At 36.5% G+C, this 21,668-nt stretch overlaps 2 protein-coding genes across 5 annotated transcripts in view; one reads left to right on the top strand and one right to left on the bottom strand.

Moving 5' to 3' along the window:
• The first annotated feature begins 351 nt into the window (after window positions 1–351).
• On the top strand, window positions 352–2,462 carry LOC105041064 (uncharacterized). The gene is made up of 5 exons (XM_010917855.3): window positions 352–643; window positions 756–859; window positions 960–1,131; window positions 1,229–1,351; window positions 1,419–2,462. Exons 1-5 carry the CDS (start codon window positions 455–457, stop codon window positions 2,298–2,300), a joined length of 1,470 nt encoding a protein of 489 aa, XP_010916157.1. The 5' UTR covers window positions 352–454; the 3' UTR covers window positions 2,301–2,462.
• Window positions 2,463–5,606: 3,144 nt separating this feature from the next.
• Window positions 5,607–21,668, bottom strand: part of LOC140856577 (uncharacterized) — a 23,293-nt gene continuing 7,231 nt past the window's right edge. The window contains exons 1-3 of one of the 4 annotated variants that reach the window (XR_012139925.1): window positions 19,985–20,985; window positions 14,644–16,400; window positions 5,607–8,645 (exon numbers count right to left, since the gene is read on the bottom strand). Coding sequence is in view for 2 of the 4 variants with exons in the window: in XM_073254311.1 (XP_073110412.1) it covers window positions 7,564–8,028; window positions 8,522–8,645 (589 nt within the window). In the remaining 2 variants the exon portion in view is untranslated. Of the gene's footprint in view, window positions 8,646–10,095; window positions 14,620–14,643; window positions 16,401–19,984; window positions 20,986–21,668 lie in introns of those variants that run through there. The other 3 variants (XR_012139926.1, XM_073254312.1, XM_073254311.1) reach the window with 3 other exon arrangements.

Below are 21,668 nucleotides of genomic sequence, written 5' to 3'. Positions count from 1 at the left end.
TTGCTTCATTTTATTGTATGATAAATATCTAATATGTAATAAGAATTTTCGCTTAAGAAATGATTTCAGTAAATGAAACTGTGGTCATTTTTTTCATCAAAATCTGAACCCCCAGCCAAGCCAATCGGCACTAAATTTTCATCCCTAAATCGTCGACACGTTAGTCTAAAACACGGACCTCAATGTACAACCTAACCAAACTAGAGCTGCCTCTTTTGACAGCAGCCCATTGCTCGGACCCAAAACTTGACAGCGTACTACGTACCCAAATGCCGACCCCGCTGAAGTCGGCAACCGCAGAAAACCCTTAGCCTTCAAGAAACCACGTTAGACTATAAAAGCAATAGCACTCATATGAGCAATTAATTATACAGACAAAACCAGCTCTTGGCTTCCCCACACTGCTCCTAAGCCTCTGAAGCCGGTGGTTGGCTATTCCGAGGAAGAGGAGCAGATGGGAAAGAAGCTGGACTTTCTGCTGAGAAGGACCTCAAGGAAGATATCCAAGCTCAAGACCCTCCTCGGCCTCACCGTATCTCGCCTCGCCATACTCCGCAACCACCGCAAGGTCCGGTGCGCCCAGGCCCGTGGCGACGTCGCTCAGCTCCTCCAACTCGACCATGTTGACCGCGCTCTCCTCCGGGTTAAGACACTCGAATCACCCATCTATCGACCTATGTTGCATACCAAAATTTAACGTAAAAGAAAAAAACGGTGTTTCTGATGCTGGACTAGTTTTGGTGGTTGTGTTTCAGGTGGAGCATGCGATAAAGGAGCAGAACATGTTGGATGTGTATGTGATGATAGAAGGCTACTGCCATCTCGTCACCGAGAGGGCTATCCTCTTGGAGCACCAGAAGTGGGTCTTTCTTACCTTGGCCTTTGCTGGTTTTAGTGGAACAGTACTATCTCTTCTTCTGCCGCTTTTCAAAACATTGGTTTGGTCACTATGAGTGCAGGGAGTGCCCGGAGGAGCTCCGGGAGGCGATCTCGAGCCTAATCTTTGCTGCCTCGAGGTGTGGGGACCTACACGAGCTGCAAAGTGCTCGATATATGTTTGCATCCCTGTTCGGGAAGGAATTTGCTGCTGCAGCAGTCGAGCTGCGGAACAGTTGTGGAGTAAATCCGAAGGTAGTATTGATTCATATGTTCTGAGTTTATGGATTTCTTTGATCACCGCTCGATTTTTTTTTTTTTAAAGGAATGTTCGGCTTTGAATCCTTTGCAGATGATACAGAAGCTGTCAACCAGACAGCCAAGCCTGGAAAACAGACAGAGGGTGACAAAGGAGATTGCTGCCGAGAAAGGGATCAAACTGGATTTCGATGAGCCGCCTCCTGAGATCCCAGAGGTTAGCTGATGATGTCTAATTACCTATCTTCGAGCACGTTACTGATTATCGGACACTTTTGATGCAGGTGGATCCAAATTACCCGGAGCAGAGAAGGAATCAGAGCCAGCCAGTGGTGAACATGTCACTGGATACCACCCAGGAGGTGTCTGAATTGGATCAGGACGAGAGTTCGTCCCTGCGAAGACGTCGGCAGAAGTACAAAGATGTGGCGAGTGCGGCACAAGCTGCCTACGAATCTGCGGCACATGCTGCAGCAGCTGCAAGGGCTGCGGTGGAGATCTCGCGATCAGAGTCTCAAGGGGACGATTTCGGTGGTCCGGCCAAATCAGATGGTGAAAGGAAAACTGGATTATATGAACAGACCCCGAATATTGAGGACGAAACTTGGACGGGAGTTAGCGACGTTGAGAAGATCCATCCGGTCCAGAGCTACAGTTCAGAGTCAGAAGAGGAGACACCGGCACATAACAAGTTCATGCCATGGCTGGAGAGATCCTCATCTTCTTCAAGCTCAGATCCTACTGAGGCTCCATTTCAGGATAAAAAAATGGCTTCAAATGAATTGAGCTCCCCGGGGCCAAGAGGGAAGGAAATTTTGTTCGATGAGAGTGAGATGGACGTGCTGGGAAGAAATGGACGTGGGAACCAAATGCACAGTCGCTTTGACTTGGCTTCAGATGAAAGCTTATCTGACAAGCAACGAGTCTCTTACCTTCAGCCTCCTTACCGAAGAAACCCAGTAAGATATAATATGAATGAGTCTTTGCATGAAGAGATGGATCAGAAGGGATGGGGATCAAAGGATGAAGATAATGCTGCAATGTATTATTCTGAAGCTGGATCAAGAACTGAAAGCGTTTTCGTGGATCCTGCAGATAAGATGCACATGCAACACTCAAATGGAGGGAAGAAAGCTGTCTCCGTGAGGACCCGAAGAGGATTTTAGCTGCAATGTATGATAGAAAAGAGCGAGCATGCTGTTTCATAAATGGATCATCATCCTTGTTTAGCTGATGCAAGGCAATGTAAATTCTGTGTGTTGATTTTGATATGCTGCCAGATTTGGTGTAATTTTTGCTTTCTACTAATGCCCGTTCAGGAGCTTGGATGAGGATATAGGCTAAATCACCTATTTTGCCCTTGTGCTGACGAAATCTTTTGCTCCTTAATGTCTTCATTCATGAAAACGTCAACTTGTGAATAATTAACTTGCCAACAAAGTTGTGAGAATGACCTTCCTACGAACCAAAAAAATTATTAGAAAGACCCATTCTATCGCAAAGCTTTTTATTGACTTTGATTGGCTCCTTTTCACTTCACATCCAATCACCATCAATCAAAATTAGCAATTAATGTTTCGAATTTTTATTGACTTTGCCAACGGTAGAATGAGTCTATGTAATAATTCTTAGCACCATTTCCATCTCTGAATTCAATACTCATCGCAACAAAATTTATTAGCAAAAAATGCACTGACAAAACATGATCAATTGCGTCTCAGGGGGGAGTCACATCACTGCAACTTCTAAATATCGTCAAAATGCTGAAAATTTTGAAATTTCTAGGCCAACAGCTATTAGCTCAACTGGTTGGCACCCTTATCTAAGAAGAGGTCCCGGTTTCGATAGCAGGGAGAAGTGAAAAATCGCCATTTTTCTCAAAGTTATAACGGTAAATACAGATATGCTAATATATTATCCCAACAAAGAATAAAAACTTGATTTTCTGCTGCATGTACTTCTTAAGAAGTAACCTGCCGAGAACAAGTCAAAACACATATCCAATCAAAAGTCCCAACGGATACCCAAAAAAAAAATCCCTTCCACCATTCCTAATAATCAACAAAATGTCAACACAAACGCTCCTATATCACACAAACAGAATTCAATCAACAGTACTTGGTCAACATGCACAACAAATGGGACCAAGTCTATTCAAAAGAAATTCGATCCAATTGCCGTAATGATGAAAAAGAAAATGCAGTCAGAACGGAGTCTAATGGTTCGAAGTGGGAGGGAAGGGGGATTATCTCATTGATGAACTATAATGGTTCGAAGTGGGAGAGAAGGGAGATTATCTCGTTGACAAACCTAAGAATGATGCCTAGAGATAAAATGAGGAAAAAGAGGTCTTGGACCGCAATTTGATATACAAATAGAAGGTCCCTGGAACAGTTTATATAAACGAGGGTCCGAGTCCACTGCGATAGAATCTTGGGATGTGCAAAGTGGTCATTTTAGATAGCCGCTTGTAGGTTCAGAAAATATCATATAGATGATTGTCCCATGCATCGATCTCGGATATCTCATGATTATAAAAATTATTTTGCTATTGTAGACCAACTGCAACTGAATTAGAGGAAATTTGGGCATCTCCTCGTGCCTTCAAATAGGCCAAATGGCCAAATTTGATTGGCCGAGGTGAAGGCTTGATGGTAAACTTATGACAAATTTGGTTGATTCTGCCATATTGACTATGATCGGTTCAGTGATCTATCACCAGACATAAACCAAACAAATTTAGGAATATGGCTATTCCAATTCTAAGTCTAGTAACGATCCAAACGCATGGTACGCATAGAGGCCGGTGAAGGTATGACTGAATGTCAAACATGTATTTCCAATACTTTGGCCGCAGGGTCCTTTTTCGGGGTTCAAGCACCTTAAAAGTAGAGACCGGTCCTTTAAAGAACAAAAGTAGAGACCGATTTATCTGTGGCTAAATGTAAAACTAGTATTTCATTGTGGAACAAGAAAGGGATTCTTGTGCGAGTGCTACAAGACGTTGGCTCTTCATTCCCCGCTCAATTCCCCCATCTCATGCAGCAGTGGGGGATCTATCGGTATCGAACGAGTGGTTGAGCCGGTTCTCTTGCATCGTTCGTTGCTCAGAAGGTGCGCTTGCCTTTTTGCCAACAATGTTTCACCACTCCAAGAAACTGCTTTAGCATGTTAAACGAACAATTAACATGAAATCATGACCTCCAAATATTTGAGCTCTGATAATTAATAGCCTGGGAAAACAGCTAGTTCACAGGTATATTTAATACTCTTTGCGATCCACTCCAGCCACCACTGTGCTCTGCATCAAACCTTCGCATTGGCAGCTAAAATTTCCCGGCATCTTCAACGAAGTGGGTTACTTTTCCCGTCAGGGCGATTTGGAACCTTGGAATGGTGAAGATTTCCCCCGTTCATACTGAGGATTGGATGGATCAACGAAGGATAACAAATTCAATTGGAATGGGCTTTGTAGTTCAGAAAGCTGCTGGTAATGCGCATCCTGGTTCATTTTCATTGCTATCATGGGAGGGCCTTATTTATTCTACAAAACAATGCATCACTGGAGAGTGACTTGGTTAGTCATTGCATGGATGAAAAGTACCCATCACTCAGCTGATTGCCACCCTCCCTCTTCTCCACGATATAATGCCATTCGTGCAAGTTCAAATGTTCACTGCTAGCATCAGGGAGGCGGATGAGCTACAGACTGCCAAATGGCCCAAATCGGCAAACTTTCATGCATTAAGTCACCGAAGGTGCCAACAGTTTGAGTCGCGCACAAACGCACACATTTTAAAAAATATATATTTATTTTAAAAAAATAATTAAAAAAAATGTAGAAGAAGAAAAGAAAGAGAACTCAACAAGATACATCACTCATCATTACATTTTCCTTCCTATTGTGGTTTTAATAATGTAAAAAACACCAACAATCCCACAAACTGACACTTATAAGAAGAGAAAAATCTTTCCCACATGAAATATTTTTTAAAAGATAAAATCATGAAGTCCATTAATCAGAACGGATAATACCTCACTAAAAAGAGATCGAAATCCATCTCGATTCTTTGAAACTAAAATCCGCCCTGACTGACTGTGAAACTCTTCAGACTGTACACATCAAAATCCCTCGACTGGAAGCTCTGTTGTGATTCTAATAATGTGAAGGATACCAATAATCCAACATCGATTGTGAATCAAAAAAGACTTATACTTATAAAAAAAAAAATCCTTCCCACGTGAAGCATTTTTAAAAGATAGAATCATGAGATCCATAAACCAGAACGGACAATACCTTACGTAACGAATCGAACCCTTATCCGCAGCACTTTCCTTGCCTATATCGGTAAAGGTTGATTTTTTTTTTTTTTGATAAAAAAAATACTTCATTGCAAAATAAAAAGGGATTGTACAATAGACCTGTGAACAGTATCAGAAACATAAGACTAAGAACCATAATAACAGCAACCTGATAACAAGGACAAGAAGGCTTATCTATACACAATGGGACCAACCATCCTGGCAAGACCGAACACATTATGTATACACTTTTATACAAAGAAAACAGAAGAAACAGCTTATAACAAAAGAGACCCAGTAAGCATAAGTTCCAACCAAAAAACCTATAAGCTGTAACAATATATTGCAGACTTCTAGAGACATGTCTGATAACAGCAATCCTGGCACAGTACTTAAACATAGCAGCTTCAATCCAAAAGAAACCTGTAGGCTGTGAATTGTGATGTTAAGATTTAAAATACTCCTTGGATGGTCGGCAAAGCATGTCAGCATAGGTGAAGAGCAGTGTACATTCCTGTGAAAATTGAAGACCAAAGGAAGAGCAAATCCTTGAATAACCGACAGTCTCCCAACTTCTGTAGTGAAACATACCGGAAGATGCAGTTGCTGGTAAAAAATGTGTGGTCTGAACAGTTTAAAAGCTGGATTATGCCCCTTCCCATCAGCATCAATTGACATTGAATCATCATTTGGGACATAAATGTAACAGGAACAAATGTCTGTAAGGAACCAACTCCCATCAGTAATTAGAGCATTTGGGAAGTTTAAGATATGCCCCATGCCATCAGTATGAATACTCACTGAAACATCAATTGGGACATAGAAAAAACAGTAAGAAAAGTGTGTAGTGTACCAACTCCCATCGGTAATGAAGATTTGGATTACATCATTTAGAAAATAACATGAAATCCAATTTAGATCCCACAGCATCTGAAGAAAGCATATCAAACAGTATATCCCATCAGCTTGGCCATCATGTATGAAGGAACTATGTAGTATCAGGAAACAATCCTTCATGTACATAGATATCCTGTATATTGATGAAAGCAGAAGCTTGAAGATTAATATCCAATCATACTGTACAGTGTATTGGAGAACCTTTAATGATGTCATTGATCTTTATATGGGAAGACACATGTACTGGCATGATGTACACAAGTGAACCCAAAACAACATCGCCGGATAATGGACAATCAGCAAGCAGATTAGTGCAAGGAAAACAAGAGTATGAGTATGAGTATGAAAAGGCATAATGATAACTCCAAAGAAGAAAAGCTTAAAGATCCTGCACAATAAAAGGAAGACAATGTTAGTAGAACCAGTCAGATTTTCTTTATTTTTTTCTTTTTGTTCTTTTTTTTCCTTTTTGTTTTCTTTTGCTTTTTTTTTTGTACTTTTAATCCCTGTTCTTTCTTTTATTGTACTATCTCAATTTTTCTCATTTCTCTCAATTTTCTCCGTAACAACATTACGGATCTCATCATCTGCATACCCTCCTGAGATACAGTATGCGTAAGAAGGAGCAATAGAAGGCACTGATACAAAAGGGGCCATGTATACATGATGAAATAAAGAGCAACCACCAAATAGAGACAAGGCACCAATTGGTTTAAAACAGAAGAGGTAAATGTATGAGGCTTGACATAAATAAGCATATTTGCCATATTGAGGAACAATGATATCCTGCACAAGGAAAACAAATAGAAGTTAGCAAAAACTCTTCAATTTTGTATGCAATTTCCTTCTCCATTATTTTTCCATTTTTCCTTTTTTTTTTCTTTTCCCTTCTTACTTTTATCTTTATTTCTTTTTTCCTTCTTGTTTTTTGATCATTTCCATTGCTTTTTTCCCCTCTAAGAAGTATCATCATAGCAGGTCCCTCAAATTCAGTATAATTGGTAGTCACGGTGCCAAAGAAGCAGGAAACGAACTTCATGCTCAGCAAGTTCAAACACAGAGATGTAGTTATGGAATTATGAGAGTCCAGGATAGATCTTTGCATGTAAGTGCTAAATGCCATGTCGTGGAAATCCAACCGAATATGCATCAGCAGCCAAGATCCAGATAAAAGCAGGGTGCATATGTAATTGAGCAGTGGAGATAAAGAAATCTCCACCAAGAGCTTGATTAGCAATCCAATCGGCAGCTTGATTCCCTTCTCTGCAAATATGGGAAAAGGAAACTTGATCGAAGAATTTCAACCAGAAGCAAATATCCTTCATCCATGATGAAAGAGGAGTGCTTTAATTTGTCTGGGAGATAATGTAACCAACTCAACACCACCATAGAGTCTCCTTGGATGCACACCTTCCGAACCGTGGTATGGGAAAGTAGATATTGAAGCCCCAGCCAGACACCAATCATCTCAGCATAAGAGACCAAATAACTGAAGAGCTGCTTACCTCCAGCGGCCGGCCAGTAAGGAACCATCATGATCTCTAATGATGTATCCTGCAGCTGCATTATTAGACTTACCATCCCATCAAAGTTTAACATAAATGTCCCTAGGGTAGAGGACCTCCAAGAAATCAAGTCAGAATGGAGAGAATGCTGATTGCTCAGCACTGAAAGACCCCAGTTCCGAAACGAGACCTGCATGACAAGAGAAGATGATGATAACGACACACAAATCATTAGAAATAGATATACATCATCGAAAAAGATCAATAGGACGAGAGTTTTTGGCTTGAAACAGTCTTTCATTCTTGTCTTGCCAAAGGAGTGAGACCATCAGTGCTAAAATCACTGTGTCCTTCATACCTGAAGAAGAACTAGATAGGATAGTTATAAGCATTGTCAAAGAAGAAGGTATTGGACAGGAACAATTTAGGTTTAACAGAATCCAACAACGTTTAGCCAGAGCACAATCAATGAAAACATGCTGGCAATTTTCAACCTAACCTGGACAAAGATCACAGTTAACCAAAGTAGGCTGAATAATACCATGGTAGAGCAACAATTCTTTCATAGGCAAATGTTGCCACACCAATTTCCAAATAAAAGATCTTACCCACATTGGGATTGGAAGGTGCCAAATCCAAGAAAAATTTCATGTAAGTGGCTGTGAGTAGGATGGGTTAAGTACCTTGGCAACCTCCTTGGAAGTAACAGAGAGATTCTGTGTGGAAGCCCATCCCATCTGATCTGGCCGATGTCCACGTGCGAGAGGTATAGAAAGAATCCGGGTCATCATCTCACGATTGCAAAACCTGGCCAAAAAAGATACATCCCACTTGTTATCAGATGTTATTAGATCCACAATAATATACTGTGCCAAATCATGATGTATGTTAATAAAAGAAGGCTAGCAACTAAGCGGCAGATTCGAGATCCAGAGATCATTCCAAACATTAACGGATATGCCATTCCCAATCAACCAAACAAATTGATGTTGAATTTTAGCACCAACAGTAGAAATTTTATGCCAAATAGGAGTACATTTAGGAGGCAATAATTAATCCAAGAATGCTTGAATCAATATTTAGCAGAAACCAGCTGAGTCCAAAGAGAGTTATGATGAATAACCAGATTAGCAGCCAGTTTACCCAACAAAACAGTTTGACGTTGATGGATAGATTGAAGACCAAGACCACCACTAGCTTTCGGGGTACAAATAATTTCCCAAGATATCAAGTGAATCCGACACTGATGTAAATCATGACCCCAAAGGAAAGAACGAAACTCCCGCTCAAACAAGTTCAAAACTGAAATTGGAATTGAAGTAGCAGACATCATGTATAGGAAAATGAATGTAAGAACTGATTACAGTAAAGTAAATCGCCCAGCAAATGAGAGTTTGCCATTTCCAAGATTGAATTTTAGATAGGATTTTATCAGATAAAAATCTAAAATCCACCGAGCGAAGTTTAGCATCAGAGATTGGAACACCCAAATATTTCCAAGTACCCCTTTTCTATGTCATACCTAGAGTTGAAATGATAATATGCTTAATAGTAGATGCAACAAAAGGGCTAATGATGATAAAGAATTTACTATGATTTATAGACTGCCTCAAATAATTGCAATAAGAGTCTAAAAGAAGTTTTAAAGAAATCACATCACAAATAGTAGCATGATCCATTAAGAGACAATCATCAGCATAAAAAAGGTGAGATATATGAGGTGCGGTATGCAAAGGGCTATAAGGACGGAGGAGTTTATTTTGAATAGCACATTGTAAAAAGATTGAAAAATTTTTCAAACACAATACAAACAGGAATGACGACAAAGGACAACCTTGACGAAGACCGCAACTTGCAGAAAACAAATCCGTAGGGACTTCGTTGATAAGAAGAGCAAATTTGGGGTTTAAAATACAAGCTGAAATCCAGGCAATGAATTGATCATGAAAATTAAATTATTTAAGGACTCGAAAAAGAAAACTCCATTGGATTCTATCGTAGGCATTCTTTATATCCACTTTAACCATAAAAAGCCCTCTAGAGGACGAGGCACGAACTAAAGAGAGTAACTTCTTGAGCAATAAGAATATTTTTCATAATACATCTTTCCTCGACAAAGGCACCTTGGGTAGGAGAAATGGTTTCGGGAATGTAAGGTTTTATTTGATTTAGCAAAACATGTTGCAAAGACTAATTGGGCGAAAATCAGCAGGATCTATTGGGTGATCGGATTTGGGAACCAAAGTTATAAAAGTACCTTTCTATGATGTCATCAAATTAGATGTCGAAAAGAAATATTGAACAACTCGTATGACATCCAACAATTTGCCGGTAATCTTGAAAAAATAAGGCAGGAAAACCATCGGGACAACGGGTTTTGTCAGGGTTTATACATCGAACAGCACAAATTATCTCTTCCTCCGAAACCTACAACACGAGAATTCTTTTGAGTTTGAGATAGAATATGAGGAATGATTGGGAACCAAGAGTCATCAGCAAACTGATCGTTTGCCCAATGAGATTGAAAATGTTGGAGCAGATTCTGTCAGATAATATTTTCATCAAACACTTAGTGCCTAGACTCATCTTTCAGATACAAAATACAATTATGATGTCTCCTAAAAATGATAGCTTTATGAAAAATTTGGTATTCATATCGCCCTCTCGAAGCCACCTAACGCGAGATTTTTGATGCCAAAACAACACTTGCATAGAAAGGTTTTGATTGTAATCACAAAGGAATTGAAGCAAAAGAGGATGATCAGCTTGAGAAAGACAACCAATATGAGATTCACGCAACTGCAATAACAGAATCCGATTATGAAGGATGTTCGCATTTCTAAACAAATTACCCACTTTATACTTATTCCAATAGTAAATCTTTTTTTTAAATTTATTAATGAAAAAATTTAAGCATTCGTCAGGCAACAAAGAGTCAGCTCCCACCCAAGAAGTATGAATCAATCTTTGAAAACTAGAACAAAGCTTTCAAAAATTTAAGCGTTCGCCAGGCCAATAGGAACCAAGGACCTTTAACATTAGTGTGTGTGTATATATATATATATATATATATTAAAAACACTAGAATGGAGGTAAATAACATAAATGCAAGTGCACCAAGTGATCCCATGTAGGCGAACAAAAATCATATGGGGCAGGCACTATAGGCCATCATATGGGGTGGATCTAGTTTTTTGCCACATTTTCGTATCTTAAAGAGAGAATCTAGAAGTCAAATAGGAATTGGATTTCTCCTACTAACAGAATCCATTAATTCTATAACTGAAATAATAAATAAAATAAAATGCATGTCTAGAAAAGATCCTTCATGACCATCCATATCTTTTTTCTTTCTCATCAAGCCTCTTTATCCATTATCTTCCTCTCTATCATTTTTCCTCTTCTAAATTTCTCTTCTTTAATTTTAAGATCCTTGCATCTAAAAGTTCATAAAAACTGTATATCGTTTTACGTAGAGATGTATATTAAAATGTCAAATAAATATTTTGCTAGGTATATATCAACTGACCATATAATATGTACTAGTGAATACTAAGTTCAATAAACTATGTATCAATTTATTTGTAGGTATGTATTGAATCATTATTGGATGTATCAAAAAAAGCTTATAGTATGTATCAGTAAGCCACCTAATATGTATCATTTGGTCATGTGCTGTGTACTGATGAGTGCTATATTTTTAAAATTATATATCGCTTTATCTATAGATTTATATTAGAATATCGGATGAATATTTTGTTAGATGTATATCAACTAGCAATATATTGTATACTGATAAATCTAAGTTCGGTAAACTATTAATCAATTTATCTGTAGGTGTGTTTTAGATCGTTAATGAATGTGTATCAAAAAATCTTACAATATATATCACTGACTAGATACTGTATATTGGAGAACTGTACATTTTGGAAACTATGTATCGATTTATATATATTGGAGAACTGTACATTTTGAAAACTATGCATCTATATATATATATATATATACACACACACACACACACATACATACATACATACATATATATACTTACTAGTTTGATAATAAATTAATTTAATGCGTATCGTATAGTTATGTAGTATGTATCGCTAAAAAGTATGTGTTGAAAATGAAAAAGAAAAAGAATGCCATCTTATTTTAATCATGGATCTAATAACTTCAGTAACATAAAAATCTTTGATTTTTAAATTTATTTGTTAAAATTAATATTCAAAGAAATACGGCAAACTATGAAATCCATCCTATATGATATTTTATAGTGCCCGCCCCCCATGAATTTGTTCCATCCAGGCTTGTGGATGTACCGCATTGCTTGGGCCTAGTGCAATAAGACCACCATCAGGGAACGTATCCAAGGCTCATAAGTATTTATAATTTTAATAGTTTAAAAGTTTTTAAAACATCCCTCAATTCAAATATAATTTAATATAATCATTTCAACCAATGACAGCCAATTTCTAATATTGAAAAGTTACGCATAAAAGTTTTCCTTAAGAGTATGATGCTGTGGCATGATGACTATAATTTTTTATTTTAATAATATAGTATATGTATAATGATATGATGAATAGATGATGATAGAATATCCAATATATGCACAATGAGATTTGCCATCTAAAAATATCCAATCGTCAAATGCCCCAGCAAGTAAAAGAACGTTATATCACATGTACATCAAATACAACTTTCTGGTGTTGGAAATGGGCTAGAATCAACCATAAGGACTTTTATTAAATCAATCTTAAAAAACATCACTAGAAGCCTTTAAATTATAAGAATCATTTAAAAATATTTATAACACTTGAAGGATTAAAAATATAATTTATCATAAAAATAATTTAATTTATTATTTTTAAATTAAAAATAATATTTAAATTAAATTTTAAAAATTCTTTAAGATTAAACACAAATTACATTTACACCCAATAGTTTGAAAAACCTACGCCTACTCTTCTAAGATTTATTTTTATCGAATACTTTAACTCATAATAGAACGTTGCTCAAACCATTAACTTTAAATGGAACAAAAATACTATATAAAAAAAATTCAAAAAAAGATCAAAATAATCTTAAGTGGCACATAACCATCCAAAGATATAAGAAAACATATACTTCCTCCTCTCTATCTAAAAGCAATTCCAATTTTTCACATCAGATAAATGATTTTACTAACACCTTTAATTTAAATGAATATAAGTATAGATTTTATAGACTCCTGGATGCAAGTATAATAACCATAAACCTTAAGAGAATTTTTATAATTTACTCCTAACTCACAAGCATTGAAGGGAAAAAAAAAAAACAGATTTCTGCAAAAGAAAAGACCCAAAAATGCTAGCATAAATGCACTCAAAAACTTTCAAGAGGAGAAGAGATATTTTTATACTAGAAATGAGATATAATTTATTAAAATTTGAGTTATAAATAAATTATTTAAAATTTTTCAAAACTTAAATTTTAATTAAACTGTATCCAAAATATAAAAACTTTAAATTTAAAATTCAATAGTAACAAGTAAATTATCTTAAATATTTTGAAACTTTATTCAGATTGTATTGAATCTAAAATCTTTAGCAGCGACATGTAAGCAGAGGTGCACTGAGCAATGCTAATAAAGAGATCGTTGTCCGAATAAAAGGTGAAACCAAGAATAGGAATTCGAGCCTTCCATTTTATATGCTCTTGCATAATCAAAGCTAAACTGTAACAAGACAAATATATATAAATCTAGAAAAGTATTATCTCGAGAGTTCGATCAAGTAACCCATCAATTTATCATCGCAGTCTTATATTTTGCATGCCTAGTCCCAAAAGTTGTTCTTTGGGTTTGCACCACCCAGACCATCTTTTACAAGCTCCGAGAGGTAAAATAGGATTTTGTACAGAAATTATAGCGTCCAACAAGATCCCAACCAATAAGGATCAGTATTACCTGCTTAAAACTCCAAAAGTCAAATCCAAATATCCAGCAAAAGTCCAAACAACAAAGAAAACCAACCATCAAACCACAACATTGTTATTGTTACAGATGTATACAGCTGGTTCACCAAACAGCTATTTCATTTATATTATAATATTTCATATTTTCACCAATACCTTTTTAGAAAAAGTAATTTTCCACTAAATATGAAGAATTTTTTAGATATTTTCAAAACTTTATTTCTAGAAATATTTAGAAATATTAGTAACTTTCATACACTACCATACTTATATATAATTTTTCTTCCAGACGCTAGAAAAAACAGATAATTCATGATCATTCCTAATTTATGCTACAATTAAATAATAATAATAATAATACTTGAGCATAAATTATATTTTTTTCATAAATATATTGTAAATTATGTTGCAAAGCTTTATGATTATATAATTAATATTAACTCTGTATCGACAAATTTCATTAAAAATCTAATTATATCACAATACTACTTGACTTACATCCGTAGCTAGTTGGAAAACAATACAACTACTATCCAATTTATATCCATATCCACACAATACATATAGACACTTTTAATATCCAATCCACATCCTTATCCATTTAAGCCAAATATGGATACAAGTTTTGACTTGTATTCATATTTATATTCATATTCATATTTATGAAAAAGTATGAATACAAATATGGATATACCAGAATCTGATCCATTTTCAGTCCCACCATAAGAAGCAACGTAAACATCAACAACTTCAAACAATGACAGGTTAAACTAGATTACACATTTGCCTAGAAATTAGCCAATCCAATAATTCTGTCGTGCTGTGATACAAAGCAAAACAATACCAGAGTTCAGTCTTTCACTACTGAAAGACGACTTATGATGTTTTAAATCAAGATGAAGCAGTTAATGGCCCCAAAATGTTCAACCAAACCCAGCCTGTATCATAAGAGTGAAGAAAAACACAACATTATTTCATAATACACCTGCAGTGAGACTGCAGTTAAAACAATCCCTAGTTAACAAAAGAATGCAAATAAATGTAACATTACTAAGTCTGGAGAAAGTCAATATTCCATTCCTGCAAAACAGGAGGAATTATTAGGCATGTTCTCAGAAGATCCAAAAAAAGAAACATCAACTATTGAAGATGACGCATGTATCTCCATACATTATGTTGCAATTGACATGGATAAAAATTCCACAATGTTCACCAAATCAGTAAGATAAGTGCGAGGACTATAACAAAGAGCTAAGCTGTTTGTTAATTAGGGGCATCCTCTTCAACTTTGCTTCCTACATCATCAATGCCATCTACTATAATACAAATTGGACACCAGCTACTAATATAACGTTTGGTAAACCCATTTTACTGGGTCAAACCCAAAACATAAAATATATATTTTGTGCCTTCGCAGGACTATTCCACAAGGCTGAGTCCAGAATAGATACAAAGAAGCTTCTTATTTGAAAATACCACCGTATTTTACCTCTAAATGCAGACATTTCATTTTCATATGTTAAATCACGATGACATCTCAAGAAATAACGAAATGATGAAGCTTTATGGTCATTATTTATGTGATTAATCATATTATTCCATGTGCATCCCTGGTTTTTGATCACTGTAGAGGCCATAACCTATTGTCTTTATGAAGGCCAGTGTACATTTGAGAACATAAATCACATGCCCAAAGCAAACACCAACAAATAGCAGTACAATGGACAATATCTACAAGTTGCACAAAAGAGATGGAACTAAAAAGCTGGCTCACATCATGTTTTATTTACCAGTAGCGCATGAAGACGCATCACTCAATGAAATCAGATATCATCTCATTTATGCTCAGGAGCGTTTCTCTGTGTAGTTTGACAAGTTTTAACTCTAGAAGAAATAAACATTAAATCCAAAGCATGGGAAATTGATGACCAGTTATTACCAACATAATACAACGGCCACAATTAAGAAATTAAAGGGGAAAGGTTACCTCAAATTGTCAAGAGCATGATCCGCAACAATTTACCCTCGTATCAAACACCTAAGAATCAAATGAATTGCCTAGGTGCAAATATCCAGAGAATAGTGTACCTTGTTGATCATGTGGCGGCTTTGCTCCCATAACTAATAGGATGAAATTAAGATTGCCATCTTCAGTCCACAAACTACACAAATGTGGGAATTGGATCCAAGTGCAGTATGTCTGAGAAGAAGACTATAGCTACACATATTAAAGAAATAGAACTGATCTTAAGCTACAGTGATGCTGCCCATGGAGTTGAGGATTATTGAGTCTGAAGTTTTCCTGACATAATCGTGTCCACCACCACCTTGCCTGCAGTGACCATGACTGGGGATGTTATGTTGGATATGACTGCATACCTTTACTTATGATTTTTTTGTCTTTTTCTTACAGACGTGCACGAAGAAACAGCCAAGAAATGCTCAGCGTGAATGATAAAGCAAATGTCCCCCATGTTGGTCAAAAAGATGGACTCTTGTAACAGTAATCATTAAAAACTGAACCCGTGCTACATGACATAAGAAGCACCTAGACATCGGTTGCCCTCGTTCTGCATACATCTGGAACATTGCAGATGAAAACTGCTTGACCAAGAAGGGGGAAAAAGAATTCGATCAAAATATGTCACAGAAGCTTCAGTTTGGCACCCAAGAGCAGAATCAGCAGAAGGAAACAGAAGGCATTCATATCACAAGTTGAAGCTTTCGAAAGTCATATGAAAGTGACAAAAATACAGATGCTCAGCTCCAATCCAAACACCAGAGAAAGCTAAAAAATAAAAGATACAAAGAATCTAAATCACGAGATCAAAATCCCAAAGACAATGCTAATAAAAATTCCATTTCATGATAGTGCCCACATCCAAGAATGTAGGGGCATATCAGGTGGATCACAAGGCAGACCTAAAGAGTTTCAAACATTACTTTATTACATTGACAAGGGATTGGAATTTGATCATTTGGGCATTGCCTTTTGTTTTAGATAAAAGATTTACACAAAATTGGGGCCATCCAACAGTAAAGGATTAAGCTGACAAGCACACGGTCCTGGGGCAGCCACCTTGTGCCCCCCAACAACCCCCGACCCCCCCACCCCAGCCCGCACACGCATGCACACGCACGCACACGCACGCCCCAGGAAAAAATTATAAAAAAAACACAAAAGTTAGGCATGTCCCGATCTACCCCTCAGGACCCAGGATTACTAGGACAATAGCTGGGTAATGGCCCTTTTTTTATATGAGATTCCACCATGGACTTCAAATCCTCCAGTCTGGATAGGTAAAATATTAGGAGACTGCTTGAAAAGATGGAGGCTAGCAACAGAAACAAAATATCCAAGCAGAGAATCAGGAGATGCAATGAGGTCATCATCGAAATAATTAAGGACCATCACCTAGAGTTTCTTTAGGGAGTCATCACCTGGAGGGAGCAATAGCCATGGTGCTCTCTCATCTCAAAAACTAGTCATCTGAGGTTTGAGAGAAATCTGGAGTGTTTAATAAAAAATACACTCATTTAAACATCACTATCTCAAATAGTGACATTTTTTTATCCAACTAAAATTGTTTAATCATTGGTATAAATTTGCGGCCTCAATTTGATCATAGCTAGTCCTAAACTGCAAGACCCAAAAAGATGCCAAGACGAACTACTAAAGGGAACTTATTGAAACCATTGAATTCAGAATATGGTAAAGTAGCACTGGAGGGGGATAACACCACTTATGAAGGTCGCAATAGCTCTAACTGCAACATTCCTACCTATTAGTTTGAAATTTATAATCCTTCCATTTTACAAGATAGAAGATAGAATTTCAACGAGTTAGATTCATAAGAACTAGAAAGTCCTAGTTTTTGCATCAAAAAAATTACTTGAGATAAACTCAAATTTCTAGACCATTCTGGTAGTTCGACCATGGGAAAGTCAAGCAGGATTGGATTGAAGAAACTATAGAGGTAAATGTCACACTGAAGTAACATACGTTGAACTTTCACCTTGGCATTTAGTTCAAAGCTTGACCATATTTAAGCATTGTAAGACAACAAAATAGAGAACAACTACTGGATCAATGCAGGGTCTCCTTTCTCTCCCTTTATGTTGTCATCTGCTCATATTTTAAAAAGCCATATCAATAACTTATTGAGCTGGTCGCTTACGTCTGTTCTTTTGAGGGATAATTATTCTCCAATATATGATACTGGAGAGTGCAAACATTACTAGCAAAACCAAAAACCATGAAAAGAGAGGTGTCTATGGGCCAGGTCAACAGGACAGCCCCAATTTGGGTGGAACCAAAAGTTTCAGGCCCAAGCCTGGCCTGGACTAAAACAAGCTCATAGCATTTCATCCCAGGTATATAGGTAACTTCCAACTTGGACTAAGACAAATTGGAGCACAATATTTTCCAAGAAAATCAAGCCCAGAACCAGCCTTAAAAATATCGGACATATTACTTGTAGGGCCAATCATGTTTTCAGGATGAAAACATGAGCCCCGGCATATTTTTGGGCCAGGTCTTCACATGACAGAGCCCTTTACAAGAATCTGAGGTGCTATAGAAGCCTTAAAATCAGTCATATAACAAACCTATTTTTTCTAAAAACTTCACAATTTAAGCAGGAAATTTAATAAAAATAAAAATAAAAGAAAAGAAAAACTCCACTCTCAAATCCGGATCTGGTGAGAAAGCTAAAAGACAACACAGATAATAGGTCAGAACCCTCAAGCATCAAGAAGACATGATATGGGAATTCCTACTGAGACAAGAAAACAAGTGAGAACCTATAATGAAAAAGAAAGAGACCACATGTTGCTTCTAATCACCAATTGGACAGCACTTATTTTGCAATCACAAACATTTTTGCATGTAAGTTATGATCCGATTTAGCAACTAATATGTGGATTCCTGTTGGCATATTTGCTTCCACTGGAGTTATTCCCACATCACCAAATGTGTTCCAATGATCGATTCTGCTATTGTTGCAATCCCTGCAACTTAGTATTTCGAGTATTATCAGTACACAGGTTACAGCATGCAAAAAGATCAGGCAATTGGCCATATACACAAAAGAAAGTAGTTTGCTGTCCTTGCAAAAAATAGGCCTAAGAACTAAAATCAGGTAAATTTGTGTGTATGAGATTTTGTGAATGTCATAAGTAAGGCTAATGGAGAACTGGATTTGCATGGATATTATGGGAAAGAACAAACACCGAGCTATTTCGCAGGGTTCGGCCTCTTGCATTCAGATCCAGTCACAAGCAAATAAATGAAATATGATGGAATATTGTAGTTAAAATCATCCAATTCATGATCCAGATCTTATGTTCTGGATCAAAATGGCCCTAGATGATCCGGATCCCATCCTTGGATCTGGATCAATTTAGGACAACAAGATTTAATCCATATGATGGATTATACAGTCCTATGGATCAAAGTGGAACTTTGATCCAGTAACTTGCATCTTAAATCATGGATGGCTCCATTTTCCATAATTTTGACTATGTGGTTCTCAAATTACCATCATTGATAAATCTCAAATTGTAACATTAGCAAGTCCATAATTCGAGGTCACATGGTTAAAAATATGAAGCAAGTTTTTGTAATTTATAGCCAGATATTAAGATTTTATCCTTGTAAATTCTAAAGCATTTTACATGAAAGGATAATTGAATTGCTATATAGTATATATAAACATGTTGGGTAACCAAAAGAACATTTCATTAGAGGTACTATGTGAGCTTAAATTGGTGAAAACTAGACTTGTTTTATGCATGCTTTTTATTCTCCTCTCATCAACCTGACAGTTCACTCCCATTCTGATATTCACATTTCTTTTATATGTAAGAATTTCTAAAAGAAATTAGGAAAAAAAAAACTTATGATTTATGAACTAATTCACAATCCGATCAGATGCAGACCCCTCTAATTTCTATGACTCAATCCTGATATTAATAACATTCTGGCTAAAGGCAGATTAAGTCTTGCTAGAGGAGGGTCTAGAAGTAAGGATTTAATGTTCAAACAAAAGGCTTTAGAAAAGACAAGAAAGACAAAAGGAGAGATGGAAGGAAGAGAAGAAAAAGGGAGAATTATGTATCCTTGCTTTCCTATATTTTAGATGGGCAGAGTTTATGTCCACGGTGCAGCAGAAAGAAAGGCTTACACAGGAGCAGCATGCTGTCAACAGTCATCTTCCTGAACAATGTGCACTGCGGATGATAGCCAAACAAATGTACTTGCATCATCTGCTGAGAACAAACTCTGCAGGCTAACCATTCATGGCATCCCCGAACAGTCAACTGCTGGACAATGTAGCTGAAATTCAGACATTCAATAAAATAAAACCATACAAGTCTTCCTACTACAAGCAGCCAGTCCCTTCTTGCAAGTGAAGAGGGGCTTGACAAATCACAAGCTCAAGTTCTCTTAAGACTCATTCTACAAGCAAGGGAAGAAAGAAAATCTACTATACAAATTGTACAACCAAATCATTAGTTCCTATATAGAAAAAAGACAGAATTCCCAATAGCTTAGTGTTGTGGGTTATCTGGCATGCAGATAAGACCCAACCAAGAACTGCATCCCTCACCACCATCCTAAACTCTTGGATGTATCAGTTTCTCTACTATGTTTCAACAAAACCTATGTTGTGCCCACCTAAGGGAAAACATCCAAATCATGAACAGATTCATCCATACCTAGAGCAACGGGAAAATCATCAAGCGGCTCATAACATAACCCTTGAGCATGAAATGCACCCATGCATCAGGGTACAGAGTCTTGCTCTCCCTCTGCTGACCCTCAATTGGGTGAAAAATAAAGGTAGCAACCACAGGGCACATACCTTACAAAACAGCATACTAATGAAAGACTTATTTATTATTAAAATACAACTTATATGTCTTTCAACACAATATCTCAAATTTCTAAGATGCCAGCCATTAGTGAATGCATATAAAGAAGACATGGGAGTTTTGAATGTTGATATATAACCAACAAGATTTCATCGATCAACTTTTCTTCCTTAAATACCCTTCCCCTTCTCTCATATTGCTTTTTTTTTCTTGTGAGGAGAATCTCTTCTCCTATAAATGGTACTCTATAATGCCTCTCTCTCTCACACACATCCCTCTCTCTCTCAACTCAACTTGCGCTTGAGAAGGTCATATATATATATATATATATATATATATATATATATATATATATATATATATATCCACTTGTGCATTACATTCATGAGAGAAGCTTAGCAACAAATTAAATTTTTTTTTTCATATTTTACATTTAGATAACAAAAATTGCAGTTTACAAGAATAGAGATATCCAAAAAGAAAAATTAAAAGAAATTGAAGAAATAAGACTACCCATAGCCCAAACGTGATGAAACATCTTTAACATATGCTGATGTGCATATAAACAATTGAATTTTTAATACAAATGGGAACTAAAAATTAAACAAAACGAATAAAAAAAGAGGTGCATCAAGAGAATTATTCTAAAAGACGAAGATCATAGCATAGTCATTCTTGATCATGTTAAGATATGTTTTTTGCCCCATCCACAGCACCTAATACTGTATTTAGCATATCCCTCTCTATATGCATATATATATATATATATATATATATATATATATATATATATATATATATATATATAAAGGTATACATACATATATAAGTGAAGATTAATCTGTGTGAAGTTTTTAATACATAACCTAGTATTCAAATAAAATCTAATCTGATGGAGCTAATATTAAGAAGGGAAATTACACTCGCACCCCCTCCACTTCCAGCTCTTTACAGTTCCCATCTCTCCTCTTTAAAAGTTTCATCAGCCCCTTC

The sequence above is a fragment of the Elaeis guineensis genome, chromosome 3 (genome assembly GCF_000442705.2).
Source record: "Elaeis guineensis isolate ETL-2024a chromosome 3, EG11, whole genome shotgun sequence".
NCBI lineage: Eukaryota > Viridiplantae > Streptophyta > Magnoliopsida > Arecales > Arecaceae > Elaeis > Elaeis guineensis.
Note: the sequence above shows the minus strand (reverse complement) of the source record. Positions and strands in the feature narration are given on the sequence as shown.

What these genes read in the sequence shown, in the direction of transcription:
- LOC105041064 (XM_010917855.3), top strand. Translation starts at nt 455, where the DNA reads ATGGGAAAGAAGCTGGACTTTCTGCTGAGAAGGACCTCAAGGAAGATA. An exon ending in GTTGTGGAGTAAATCCGAAG is followed by an intron (nt 1,132 to 1,228) that starts GTAGTATTGATT and finishes AATCCTTTGCAG; the next exon opens with ATGATACAGAAGCTGTCAAC. An exon ending in CGCCTCCTGAGATCCCAGAG is followed by an intron (nt 1,352 to 1,418) that starts GTTAGCTGATGA and finishes CTTTTGATGCAG; the next exon opens with GTGGATCCAAATTACCCGGA.